The sequence below is a fragment of the Ursus arctos genome, unplaced genomic scaffold, assembly GCF_023065955.2.
Source record: "Ursus arctos isolate Adak ecotype North America unplaced genomic scaffold, UrsArc2.0 scaffold_18, whole genome shotgun sequence".
NCBI classification, from domain to species: domain Eukaryota; kingdom Metazoa; phylum Chordata; class Mammalia; order Carnivora; family Ursidae; genus Ursus; species Ursus arctos.
The window spans coordinates 51,239,438-51,253,487 of record NW_026622852.1 but is presented as its reverse complement, the minus strand read 5'-3'; the positions used below and the strand labels follow the sequence as shown (position 1 = coordinate 51,253,487).

General features: G+C 44.5%; 1 protein-coding gene across 12 annotated transcripts in view; it reads left to right on the top strand.

Moving 5' to 3' along the window:
• MAPKAP1 (MAPK associated protein 1) overlaps nucleotides 1–14,050 on the top strand; it is a 237,004-nt gene that overhangs the window by 196,447 nt on the left and 26,507 nt on the right. For 10 of the 12 annotated variants that reach the window (XM_048222917.2, XM_026513965.3, XM_057313762.1 and 7 more), the window contains one exon: nucleotides 10,856–10,993. The exons of 1 other annotated variant lie outside the window; for it this stretch is intronic. In XM_048222917.2, coding sequence (XP_048078874.1) covers nucleotides 10,856–10,993 — 138 coding nt within the window. Of the gene's footprint in view, nucleotides 1–10,855; nucleotides 10,994–11,382; nucleotides 13,470–14,050 lie in introns of those variants that run through there. One more of the 12 variants, XM_057313760.1, reaches the window with a different exon arrangement.

Genomic DNA, 14,050 nt, shown 5'->3' with positions numbered 1-14,050 from the left:
GAATCTACTGTAAAGGACAGGGCAGCAAACAGCAGACCTTTTATGAGCATTTGAGTGAGCAGCTGGATTTTGAGATCAGTAAATAATTTATTTTATTTCAACTGACTAGCCAGGTGCTTCAGATCTTCCTGACACTGATGGATGGTCTCCTCCACTCATCCATCCTGTGTCAGTCAGAGCAGAGATTTCACTTGCCCCCTGTGGCAAGTTCTTCTAAGTGGTAAGTGTCTGTGTGCGGCATTTCCCCAGCAGCCCTGCTGATTCCACAGAAAACTGCCTGTCCGCTCTGAGTCAGTGGTACGTAGGAGCACACAGCAGCGGCAGCGAGCAGAATTCCCAAGCTCCGCGGGGCCATCACAGCTGCTTGCCTCCTGATCGGGCAGTCGTGGCCCATGCTCCCATTTTACCATCTGCCATCTGCTTCTGAGAAAGTCAGGTGAGGAGGGACTCCAACTTGGATCTGCAAGACCCAGACTTAAACTGATTTTCCACCAGACTTTTCAGTGATTGAAAAACTTTACTGGAGTCCGTCAGTGAAACTTACGGCAAAGACCTGATCTTTTTAAATAACATTAACATGAAGAATTATAATTTTTTGAAGTAGTTATTTATCAAGTGCTTGTTGCTATGTGCCAGGCACTTTACTGATCACTCTTATATTCTTATCTCCTGTAATCATATTGCTATTATTGGATAGTACTGATATTATCTCCATTTTTTTATATGAGGAAACTAGGATATAGGGAACAATTACTTGTTAAGTAATGAAGCTGGGATCAGAACCCAAGACTGCCTAAGGCTGAGTCCTGCACCTAACTATCGTATTACGCGTTGAATGCAAATTATCATTGCACTAATGCTCTATAGTTCTAGGACAATTTGTGGTATGCGGCGAACTTTCACCCCATCACCTTATTTAATCCACGTAGAACATTGATTACATTATTACTCCCATTTCATGACTCAGAAAAACAAGGCTTGGAGGAATAAGTGAAGTAATGTGATGTTCAGAGGGATTTTAGTGCTGACTGGCACACAGCTATTACTTAATAAGCACTAACTTTCTTTCCCTCCCTCCCAGCCATCAGGATATCCAGTGGGATGTCCAGTCCCAATAACAGAACTGGGACTGAAGCCCAGTCCCGTCCAACAAACCCAATCCATCAAGCCGTGGATGCCTCAGTCATTAATAACTTGCCTTCGCAAAGGAAGTGATTACTTGTTGTTGGCCAGTTCCAAAACTTCTGCACACCCTCACTCTTCTCCCTGCCCTAGCATCTGGAGGTCAGTGTCAGTGTAGCACGTGTGCTGCTGTTCCATCCTCCAGTTGCGTTGTCAGTCACCGCACTTCTTCCCTGTGGGCCCAGACCTGACCTCAGAACCCTTTCTAACACAGCCCTGTAAGCAATCCCTAGCAGTCAGCTGAAGTTGGTTCTTAAGTTGAAGTCTATTCACCATCCCTGCTCTGTCAGCCTGAAGAGTTTAGCACACAAAACCATCATGCCTAACCATTCCGTTATTTCTCAGAAACATTCTTGGTTGAGCTTGTACCAAGTTGAGGTCATTTCCATTAACGTGGTCTCCCGTGTATCTGATCCTGTGTGTCTGGCCATGGGATCAGGCACTAGGACATGTGTGCTGCCCAAACATGCCAAGACTGACAGCTTGAAGTGGGTTTGGAGAAAAGCAAACTGAAAGGGTCAGAAGGTGAATGCCAGCCACCATCTAGGAAGCCCATAGTACCCTATCAGTAAGTATTCATTGGCTGCCTGGTGGAAGCTGAATTATGATGCACTAGCCAAGGGGCTGCCAGAAACCCATACAAGAAACAAAGCAGAGAGGACCGAGATACCACCATTGTATACCTCTTATTTACACAGTACGTTAGAGCAGTGATTGCAACCCTGACTGTGTATCAGAATCACCAAGTCCCTGACCTCATCCCAGACCCGCTAGCTCAGAATCTCCCCTTAATTGTGTGGCTTGGGAAATACAGCCTCTCGGTATCCAAAGGACTTTCTTGCCCCTTATCTCTTTGTCCAAGGCTTGTTTTTACTGACTGGGCAGGTCAGCCTGGCTTCCTCAATACAGGGCCTCAGGCTGAGAAGTGCTTTGATAGTTGTGCCACTGTGCCAACTTGATGCCTTCGCCTTGTCATTTCTCAGGACAGACCTTCCCCACGGCACCAGCGGTTTAGGTTCCTGCATCTGTACTATCCCGTGAAGCCCGTCGGTGTCATAATTGCACATATAACCTAACATCATTCCGTAGAAGATACACAGATTCTCTGTAGGATTTACAGATAAAGACTGTATCCTAAGATAATCTTGCTGGAAGGTTCCATGGTTACCGCCACCGTCTCTTCATCAAACAATCCATATGTATAATCCGAACACTTGTGATCCTAGTATCAAGTACAATAGCACATATCAGAGAGAAGGCAGAGAGGTTTCATCTCATCAGCTGACTCCAGTCAAGTTTGTAATGGCTGCCCCGAGCATTATGCTGACGCAGCATCTGGAGCTGCGTCTGAGGGCAACGTGGAGAAACTCTGTGATTGATTAAAAATGCCTGCCCTGGGCCCGAGCATGATGAGAGGCAGCATATTTGCCATCTATTGTCTTCCCTGGTTTATCTGTCCTATTGCAGGTATTATTTAACCCCCTAGTCAATACGTACAAGCCAGCACTCAAGGAAGACTTCATTACAGTGCCGTTTCTTGATATACAATATGCAGACTTAAGAAGCACATCAACACAAGACTAAGTGAATGAAAGCAAACAGATGTGACCTGCACTTTTTTTTTCCCCTCTCACTCTGGTGCTCTGTGTGGCTCTCTGTGAATAAAATACTTGCCCCTGTTATGTTCCAGTTCAAGTACCTATGGAGTATAGTTCGAGTAATTACATAATCTGGACATGCGGGTTCTTAGCAGGTGGATGGATTTTCCCTCTGTATTTCTGTTTCATTTTCTTACTGATACTAAGGAGATACCCTCCTCCATTCAGATGCACGAAAATGATCATGAGAGACATCCATCACACTTAGCTCCAGAATCCCTGGGTCCACTGAGTAATTTGAGGATGGCAATTCTAACATCACATGATTGTTCTGTCCCTGTTGTGACAACATTTTCTGAACCAAAATTTGGAATAGAACTTAACAAGTTCTAATGAGCTTATGAGATAGCAGAACAAATACTACCAAGATTGCCTCCAGAATTTTTTTTTTAACGACATTAGTGCTTAATGCAGTGATTGGGTTGAAAGAAAATCCCCTGATAGGGAGTGTCAGAAACTCAGGATTTTTCCTAACTATGTACCTTACTCTAATTCCCTGCTCCCAGATCTACCCTTTTGAGAACACCTGTTGAAAAACCCAGGGTTACTATTGACAGCACACTGGGTTCCTCAGATGGTTGAGAAAGCCTTGAGAATTGGAAAAGTTGAGAGCCACCAGCATAAAGAAATTCATGAGGATAGGATAAGGGAGTGGCCATCAAGGTTCTGTATTCCTTTTAGCATGCCCTCACCCTTGGCACTTGAGCTCCAACGGTGTACCAGGGCCTGGACGTGAGGAAGATCTGGTCTTTCCCCCACTCTACACCTGGTATCATAAATTCTCTTAGGAAATGGCGTACTGCTTCCCAACCTGACACTGTAAGCTCACCTGAAATATCTGTTTACCGGGAGAATATTAGTTTGGGAAACTTACTCCCCTAATACACAATCGTTGTAAGTGCCTTCTTTACAGACAGAGCTTAGTCCTCATCCGGGGTCAGGTGTTACTGAGTGAAAGGTCCCACGTCTCATTCGACAAGCTCCACCCTCATGCTGAGCTCTGTGCTGAGTTTGGCTGTACATTCACGGTCTCGTTCATGTTCAGGCCACCCCTTAGTTTTCATTCCAAGGATAATGGCCTAGTCAGGTACACTCAGACTTGTCACTGAATCCCTAACTGACCACACATTGGAATTGGCAGCTCTTAGCTGTGGTTCCCAAAAGGTTTCAGATGGTTAGCCTTTGAACGGAACCAGTGATTTGGGGGTCCAGTACCCCACTTGATCGCAAGAATGTAAGGCTCGACTGGGTCTCATTATAGTTGTGGCCTAAATATGGTATTGTCATCTATTTTGGGTCCCTAAGGGAGACGTTGCTTTTCATACTGTAATGCATTTGATCACGATGTGAATATACCCACTATATAAACTTAATGCATTGAGACAGGAGAGCTGGTCTATTTAAACCCTGCCTGATAGTCTGGGGATATGAATTATGGGTACAGCTCTGTCATTAATGGGTGACATCAGACAAGTCATATCCCCACCCTGAGCCTCAATTTCTTCATATGGAGAATGTAAGCCCCAGACTAGGTGATCTCTGAGGTCTCATTAAGCCCAAACAGCCTTTGTATCTGATCCTGTGTGTAAATTCAGAAAGTTTCAAAGACTTCCCTGACTGCTCTGTGGATGCTATCGATTGGTTGTGTGGATTCAGCACAATCCACTCCAGCAAAGAGTTGTTCAGTGGCACTCCCAGGGGCTTTTCCAGGCTTTCATAGGCTCTAGGTAACCTGAAGACAAGAGGATTGTAGAATTATATAAAAAGCTACTCCAGGATTTAACAGCAGTGGAGCTTTTCTAGTCTTAGATTCAGAGTTGTAGGAAATTGATGAATGAACCACAGCTCATGATGTCTGAGCAAATAAATAATAACTCAGGAAATACACTGAGACACGGAATATTAAATGCCCTAATTTTTGCTGAATTGGTGTTTTAGCTTCTTAGAAGGACATTTTAAATGTGCCCTAGGGGAGGTTGTGCCTCTTGAGAGTCAGGCATGTGCCTGTGGGACAGTGGGAAGCGGTAAACTGGTCAGGACACACACTAGAGTTGATCATCTAGACCTGGGCTTCAGCTCAGCTTTGCCATTTACTGACTTGATTGACCCCGCGTAAGTACGTCATTTCACCTTTGTGCCCTTCATCTCTAATAACCTTACTAATAACTGATTGAGCCCATAATTATGTGCCAGGCACTCTGCCGAGTTTTTTACATGCTTGTGTCACCCCATCTTCATGACATCCTGGAAGCTGGTACTTTTTGTTACCCCCTTTTACAGAGGAGGAGGCTCAGGCTTACTAGGGGAGAAGTACATTCACCCAGGATAACAAGAGTGGGAACGTGCTGCCAAAAGCAAGATCTCCAAACTAATGACCTAGAGACCTTGGAGGTGGTCGGGGGCAGGGGGGTCCCCTAATACAAGTGTTTCCACAGCTCCAGATGTGAGAACAGTCTTCCTGATGTCAAATTGAACTACTCCTGGAGATTGTGGGGAAGAAGTATGGCCAATGACACTTGGTGACGGGAGATTACTACAAGGATGCATCGTGTTAGGGTATTGGTCTCCCCAGCTGGACGTTCATTCTGGATCCTGGTGCTTCCAAAGCTGGGATGTAGAGCAAGTCCCAGAGATAATACCCCCAGACTAGGGCCAGGCAGGTCCCTTGTTCACATCCCTCCTGGGGCTCCCTGAGCTCCCTGTCCAGACCCTCATTGTTGGGTCTGTGTCACATCTCTTAACCCAGTGCCTAACCCCTGATAATGTCATGAGGAGTAATAGTATAGGTCACCAGCGATGTACTAAGCACTATTCCAAGCACTTTATAAGTCTTATTTCATCATCACAAAAGCCCAAGAGATAAATTCTGTTATCATCACCATTTTACAGTACCTTGCCCAAAGTCAGTCACATGGTTAGGAACTAAGACAACTGCTACCATCCCTAACCTCTCTGCACTACTGCCTTCCTGATTAGAAGGTGGGAAGCTCTCAGTAAGTCGCTCTACACAACAGGACCCAGCGCAGGGGCTGCCCAGAGTAGGTACCCAGTCTGTTAGCAGAAGATGATATACATGCCAATTTCCTTTTATGGAAATCTGGTTAAAGTGGATGAGGGTCTCCTTGTGATGACTCTAAAGCCTTGGACAAACAGTTTCCCCAGAGAGCTGTATATACATTAGAGTTGCATTTTTTGTTTATGTTGAGCTGTCTTGTTAGGGAAGGATTTATATGCTGGCATTGACATAGGACAGCAATCAGGCATTGTTTTCTGCCTTTGACAGTTGGCGTGATAGTTTGCTTCCAGTGAAGTTTGACTCACTGTATCTGGAAGCTGTCAGAAGTAGGAGCATGAAAAGGTCATGACGGATGGCCATGGATAAGTGGGTAGGGGAGGAGAGCTGGTAAAAGAAGACAAGTGGCTTCCCTTATTTCTGAGGGAAGGGGCTGACCCTGTCCACTTCAGGCCAGCCCTCATGCTGTCTTCCTCTCTTCCCACAGCTGGTCGGGTGGAGCCTGCCAGGCACGGTTTGTTGGGGTGGCCCCAGGGTGGCCATAATGCCGCCACGGGAGCCCTTCCCAGCGGCTCAGCCACTTCGATGCTTGAGGGCTGCTAGGTGGAAGTAGTCTTCACTTAGGGCTGCTTTCATGATTAGCAGTCACAGGATTCAACATACTCCCTTCCCCACACTGTAAAAGTTGGGAAAGGTACTGAATCCTGAAGTAGAAACCAAGAAAATGTCAGCTCCTAAAATGATGTTTGTTTTTATTTTGGGTGAAATTTCTGTTTTGGAAAAATACAGAAAAGGAAAGGATGTAATCCTGCTAGCCAGAATTGACCACTGTTACCAGTTTGAAGCATATCCGTTAGATCTCCTTTCTATAAATATTTTTCCTGTCCTTTTCACTTAGCTTCACAAGAATTTTTCCAAATCAAAGCTTTTCTCATACGCAGTTTTTCATGGTTGTGTTGTATTCCACCGTGGTTGGATTAACTGCTCCTCTGTTGGCCATTTAAGTTGAAGAAATGTTAACTTAACAAACCAACTTCCCTTGTTTTCTTGGACGTATGTTTATAATTTGAATTACTTAAAAACAGTGCCTGAGTGACACTTTAAGGAGCACGCCTGTCTTTCCTTTGGGACTTTACACAAAAGCTTTAGCCAAGGACATTAACCATGCTCAGTGGTCATGCAGAAGAATATTGGTAGGATTTCATGCTCCGGTTTTCCATATCTGAACAAAAATAGGTGTGTGTTTATTGGCACATTTGAATGTTTATTTGTTCCTTGGTAAAAATTGAAAGAGGATATTAAAGACTAGTTAAGCAGAATTCCTCATTATGTCTGGACCCAACTGAATGAGGCTGTGCAGAGCAGTGGGAAGTACCATACTTGGGAACCAGGTAGCCCTGGGCTTAAAAGCTCCCCAACCTTGGACAAGCACCTTCACCCCTCCTAGGGCATGTTATATAGAACACCTAGCACAGTTCTTGAAGAATAGCATAGTGGCTGAGAAGACAGATTCTGGAGCCACATTTCCCGGCTTTCTCCCAATTCTAGCTTTGCCGCTTTTTAGCTGTGTGGTCTTGGGCAAGTTACTTAACCTCCCTATGCTTCAGTTTTCTCATCTATAAAATAGGGGTAAATATAGTAACCAATGGGATAAGGGTGTCCTGAGATTTGAATCAATGCACACAAAGGATTTCTAACCATGCTAACATGTATTTGGTGCCAGGTAATGTTCACCCCTCTTCGCCCCTGGCCTGGACTGTGGTGCCAGCCTCCTCATAGGTCTCCTCTCCACCAGCCTGCTTCCTCCTTCCAACCAAGAAGGACACCTTGACTTCCAGGGCAGGGACAGAAGAGGTCTCTGTTAGCTTCCAGGCTAGGTTCTGGGGACTCTCTTCAGCAGCGGGTTCTGGGTACGTTCAGGAGAATGGGCTCCACGGCTAGACTGCCTCAGGCCCTCCTGAACTGGAAGCAGAGGGTTGTCACTTGTGCAGCAAGAACAGATCAGCTCCTGTGGGCTGTGTGCCCTGCTTTAAGAAGCTGAGACTCATGCACATCTCAAGTAGGGTGAGATTATTTAATGTACAAAAGGATTGTTCCCATCAGGAAAGATCCCCCTACAGGTTCCTTTAAATAGTGACTCCTCTAGGCAGGCAAGTGTTTTACAGATCATTAACTACTTGACTGAAAGCCTGCAGGGCAGAGAAACTTAAAACTCAAGTGTTGGGAGCTCCTGCCAATTACAGATCAATCCAAAATGAATATAAAGTATCTCTGGAACTAGAAGTCAGTGGGAAAATGTGATTTGATTCAGAAAAAATCTGATTTACAGGCAAGTTTTTTGGAACACACCAGTTGTTTAAATGGTGTTCCACCTGCCTGCCCATCTTGAACCTAACGCATTCATCTCCCACATCTTCATCCCCAAACGCCAGAATTGGGGTTCCCCTCTGCGAACAGTGACTGCACAGTAACCCCCGGAAAGGGCGTCATTGGGAAGGCGCTCTTGTGGCCGTGCAGAGCGCAGGCAACTGATGCCAAGATATAGCCTGAAATGGATGAACTCTACAGTAACAATTTGCAGATAAAAATAATAGAAGTTAAAGTGTACTTTACATGATAAAAGAAAGATGAAAGAGGACGAGAGTCTGTTACATCTGAGATGGTTACAAGAGTCCTGCTTTGTGAAGTAGGCTCTGTTGGAAAGATTGATGCCATGGGGAGTGACCTTGGCTTGGAGCAGGAGCTGGTGATGTATGTATGAGCATCCCTCTGCTAAATGGACCCAGATTTGTAGCACTAATATACATGGGAGCCCAGAACCAAACTCAGCACGGCAATAAATCAACAGCCACTTTGGGTGTCATTTCTGGTTTATATTCCACTATTGTTCTATCACTTTAATTCATGTCACTATCATCTTTTCATCTGGAACAGTTTTATATAATTTTCCAGTGGAGTTACCTGACAAATCCTATAAAATTAACAAGGTACATTAACAATATTGACTGACTACGGCTTCAGGAGTTTCGGGGCCGTAGAACAAAATTTTAAAGCCGTGCCTCTCTGGTGATGATTTGTTTTTTGCCCTCTCTTTCTGAGAAAGGAATGTGAGGCAGGGTTTATTCCACATAAGAGATATGCACATTTATTGTGCTCTGCTCGTTTTTGACTTTTATAAATGTCAAAAATAAGCAGAGGAAGGAGGGGGGGGACAAAAAAAAATAAAAATAAAAACCACTTGCTACCAGCAGCCATGGCGTAAGTACTTTTCTTTCAGGGAACTATAGAAATGTCCAGATCTTTAACAATTAATGACCAAATTGGAGGGAAGAGTGTAACTGGGTAGTTGTAATCTATTTTAAGTGAAATATAATAAAATCGGTCTCCTGATACATTCTCACCCTCCTGAAATCATCTAGACCTGAACGGCCAGAGTCCATTGGACTTATGACATTATGCCTAATTGAAATATGGTGTTCCTGAAATATGTCTAATGACAAATTCCAGCATTCAATTAATAAAAAAATACCAATTGTTCATCTCTTCCAGAGACCACACAGTAATGACCAGGGTTAAGCAACTGTACTGCATTGTCTCCTCTGAAGACAGCAGACGAGACTCTCCTAGAGTCTGCCTCTACAGTCTCTTGCCTTTGTCTGACTGCTATTTGGGATTTCTTTACTCATAAAATAAAATAGAAGTGGAGTGTATGGCAGACCTAATCACTAGAATTTTTTTTGTATTTGTTTTCTTGTTTAATTTTAAATTTACTCTCAGACTGTGGTCATTGGGTTATTTGGGGGTTTTTTGTTTCTTAATTGAGTTGTTTCTTTTATCTGCTTTTTTTTGGTCTCAACCAAAAAACGTTGTATCGAAAAATTTGAGTGTGATCCATGGGATGAAATGTATTAATTCTGATTGTCTTTTTGTTGCAGTATGTACATTTGATGGTTTTAATTATCTCCTATCTACTTGATTTTGCTTTTTTCCATTTTGCCCCTGACCTTTAAAGTATGGCCTAAATATTAATTACTTTCAAGATTCTCTCTGGGGCCCACTCTGGAAAGCATATTGAGGGTTTTTGTCTCATTTCATGAACAGATTCCTCGATTTTCAGCAAAAGGGGACGAAGAGAGCATCTAGCCTAGATCGTGTGTGTCCAGCTGAGCATATACTGCTCAGTGCCACTGGGAGAGCAATTGCTGTGCCTTGCCACAGTTATCCTGGGACACCTTTCATCCCTGGCATTACCTTTGTTCTCCTAAAACCTTTGCTCCCAGTCACTGTACAGTATGTTATGTCTTTCACAGCTCTGAAAATGAAACCTGAAGTGGCAGTATTTAACATGCTGGATTCCTGTTATAACGTCTTTGTTGCATAAAGCTCACACCCAGTGCTGTTTCTCCCTCAGCAGAGAAGCTGTGACCTCCACAGACTGAAGCCAAGCTCCAAGACTTGAACTTGGAAGGTTTTATGTAGAGGACCCTTTGATCCTTCTGTGACTTCCTCTCAATATAGCTTGGATAATTATTTAGTGTCAGAGAAAGGAAGAGATAGATTTTTCCTATTTTTAGTGTGTAAGATTTTTCTAGATCAGAAAAAAAAAAAAAAAAGACCACTGATCAAAATTGTTTTTTAAATGAACCTTATGTTATGGTTTATTTCATTACAACACAGAGGTGTTATTTGGGTTAATAATATGTAGGTACTCTGTGTTGTATCTGTGGTACATCTAAGACGGTGTGTTTCTTAATACCTTTTTTGTATCGGTTTTAGTGGTTTCTCCCCCCAACTCACCCACCCAGGAAACCAGGCTGTGCACTTCTGTGTGCCATTTGGAGTCTCTTAAGTGGATGGCATCCCCAAAGCCGTTGGAAAGAGCTCTTGTTCATCCAATTTAGGATTTACAAAACAGGTCAAATGATTCCACTGAAATCACTTACGCCTTCCACTTTTTGTGGCTTCTTTTTTGTCCTCCCACCCCTCCACCCTGGCCTTACAGGTATCTCTGGAGACAAAGTAGAGATAGACCCCGTTACGAATCAAAAAGCCAGCACTAAGTTTTGGATTAAGCAGAAACCCATCTCAATCGATTCTGACCTGCTCTGTGCCTGTGACCTTGCTGAAGAAAAAAGCCCCAGTGAGTAGTCCTTTTTATTTATGTCTCCTTTCTCTCTTCCCCCTCTTCCCTTCTGTGTGCTGGGTGCCAGGAGAATATATTGCCACCGTGTCCTTTTTTCCTTGGGTCTGTTTAATTCATTACCAGAAATTTCTTTTAATCAAACAGGATTGTATTATGGTGCCCAGAGCCTGACATGGGCCCCCATCCTGTTAGGTCTTGATGGCAGCAGAGAACCTCCCAGCCGGCTTCTGACCTTAGGAGCCCCGCCCTGGGGGCTGGGGGCCTGGGGGCAGGTTTCTGCTGAGAATTTGACTCACCAGAGCCCTCATTTCACTTTGTGCTCCCTTCCTATTCCCATCTGGGGGACTTGAGCAGTCAGACCTGGACCTTCCTTCCTTCTTTGCCAGATCAAGGGAGGCTGGGAGATTTCCTGTGGCAGCCGAAGACTAGATTTAGATATCCATCAAGCCGGAAGTGTCAACACCCTCCAGATTATTGACAGCTGCATGACCTACCAGCTCATAATTAAACTCCTGCCTGGTCCTGCAGAAGAGATCGCTGCTGGGTTGGCACTCCTCTGCTTAAATTATCAAAGTAGATACAGTCTGGTTGTATATTTTGGCATATTATATTTTTGCAGTTAAGTAATTGAGTGTAGCATTTAGATTAATCATTTTTAAGACTTCAGTCCCATCGAGAGGCAGAAAGGACACAGATCACACTGAAATTCCTCCATGGAAGAAAAAAGTTTAAACTGTACAAGAATTCGTTAGTTGTCTGGGAAAGGCCGCAAGACAGCGGTTGTCAAGAGTCTGGTACATACCAGCATTGCCTGTGGAGCCTATTTAAAATGCAGTTCCCCAGGGCCCATGCCCAGTGCGTTCTTTTTTTCTTTTCTTTTTTTTTTTTTTTTTAGGATTTATTTATTTTATTAGCGTGCTCAGGAGTAGGGGGAGGGGCAGAGGGAGAGAATCTTCAAGCAGACTCAACGCTGAGTGGGGAGCCTGACGCAGGGCTTGATCTCACAACTCATGAGATCATGAGATCATGACCTGAGCCGAAACCAAGAGTCAGACGCTTACCCAGCTAAGCCACCCAGGCGCCCCTCCCCATTGGGTTCTGATTCATTAGCCTAGAGGATGATGTGAGCTTCTTATTTTTGTTAATCCCATTTATACCAGTGCCCACTGAATTGGGGAACAAATGTTGTAAGGAATGACATACTCAAAAGGAACAATAACTGAGAAATGTAAAGGCCAGCAAGTGTTTATAATATGATTTGAGTTTTTGAGGTAATACTAAAGAGGGATCGAAAGAGCACACAACCCCCTGAGGGGGTCCTATGGACAGGGCACCTGCCACATTGCCTCATTTATGGGTGGGTGTTGGTTTTGTCAAATCCAGCTGTGCTAGGCTACATAGTCTCCTCCTTTCAACCCAGTAGTCTCCAGCTTGGCAAGAAGGGAGAACTTAGTGGGACAGGGGGAAAGGAAACAGGCCATGCCCAGCCGCTCCCCCCTCCTGCCATTCCTGTTATCCCAGTGAGGGGATTCTGCAAGATGGCTGCCAGAAGGGGCTGGTGAGGAAATTGCTTACTGTTCTGGGCCCCTTGCCTCTGCCTCTAGATAAACATCTTCTTCCTAATTCCTCTCACTCCAGTTTATCAGCCAGTAAAGATGTCATTATTCTAGCATCTTTCTTCCCAAGAATCTGGATGCTTTGAAAAGTAACATTTTGCAAATTTTCCATGTCTCTGAGAAATGAAAGGCAATCACTTACATGTTGCATAGAGGGATAAGCTGGAGTAGAAAGGTTAGGGGAAAAACTCGAAAGAGGATTTGAATTTCCTTTACACTCATACCAAGACACTCACTTGCCAAGGAAGGCTGTGTGTGGTTCAGGCACTGAAAGGTGAGGGATGTAACACACCCTATCAAAGAGTCAGGGGGAAGGAAGAACAGATGCACAGCCACCACCTCCCAGTTGCCTCTTGCCATCAGGCCGTCAGGAAGTAAATATTACCCATCTCTGAGAGCGATGCCAAGTTCCAAGCCTTGAGGATGCAGAGCTAACGTGGGGCCCACCATTTCAATATTGGAATCCAGCAAGAGAGTCTTCTCTCTTATTTTCAGACCTACTGGGTGGTTCTTTGTAAAAACTGCACATGTGAGTCTTAAAGAGGTTTCCTTCTCTCTCACTTTGGCTCCAGAAATCTAGAAATTGTGATTTCCCTCAACAAAGAGGCGCACTGCCCCAGTCAGACATTTCCCAAGTCCCTGTGCCCCATCACAGTGCTTTCCAAACTGTTCCTCAGATCTCTAGGTTCTCAGGGGACGTCAGGGGCCTGGGGGCGGGGGAAGGGGCAGGTTTGGGCATACGGCCTTCCCTTCAACCAATAGAGTGTTACATTGAGTGTTACTTTTTTCCATTTTGGGATTCTGCATTTAAAAAGTCAACCAATTAAAAAAAGATTTTGCTGCTTAAAAAAAAAAAAGATTTAAAAGTTACAGGCTCACAGAATAGAATCCAGACTCGTCAGCCTGGGAGTCTTTACAGACGTTGACCAGTCCAGGCTCATAGCCCATAATTTCCCATCTGAACTTGGTCACTGTGAACTATTTGCACACAAACACACCTCGAATTCTGTGCTGCCGCTGTTCCCATTGCCTAGAATACACCTCCCCGCTGACCCTCCGTCTAACTGACAAGCACCTCCAGTTCCTCATGCCTGGCTCACTCATTTTTCAAGGTCCAGCTCCAATGTCAGGCTCTCTCTGTAACTTTGTCCCCAGGAGTTTGCCCACACCTCCGGCACAGCACCTTTCAAACTGCTGTATTTATTGACTTGAAGTCTGCCCCTCTCTCCCCACCCCGCATCTCCGTGCTGAACTGATCCAGGAACTGGTTTCTGTATCCACATCCCTAACACAGTGCCTGCAGGGTTGTCCTCAGTGAATGTTTGCTGTCTTCAAACAGAACTTAATGAGGCCAGAATTTAGAAACCAAAAGTTTCTCAGCATAATTTATGTTGTAAAGTGCCCAAACAAAGATGTATTAACCGAATCGGCTTGATGC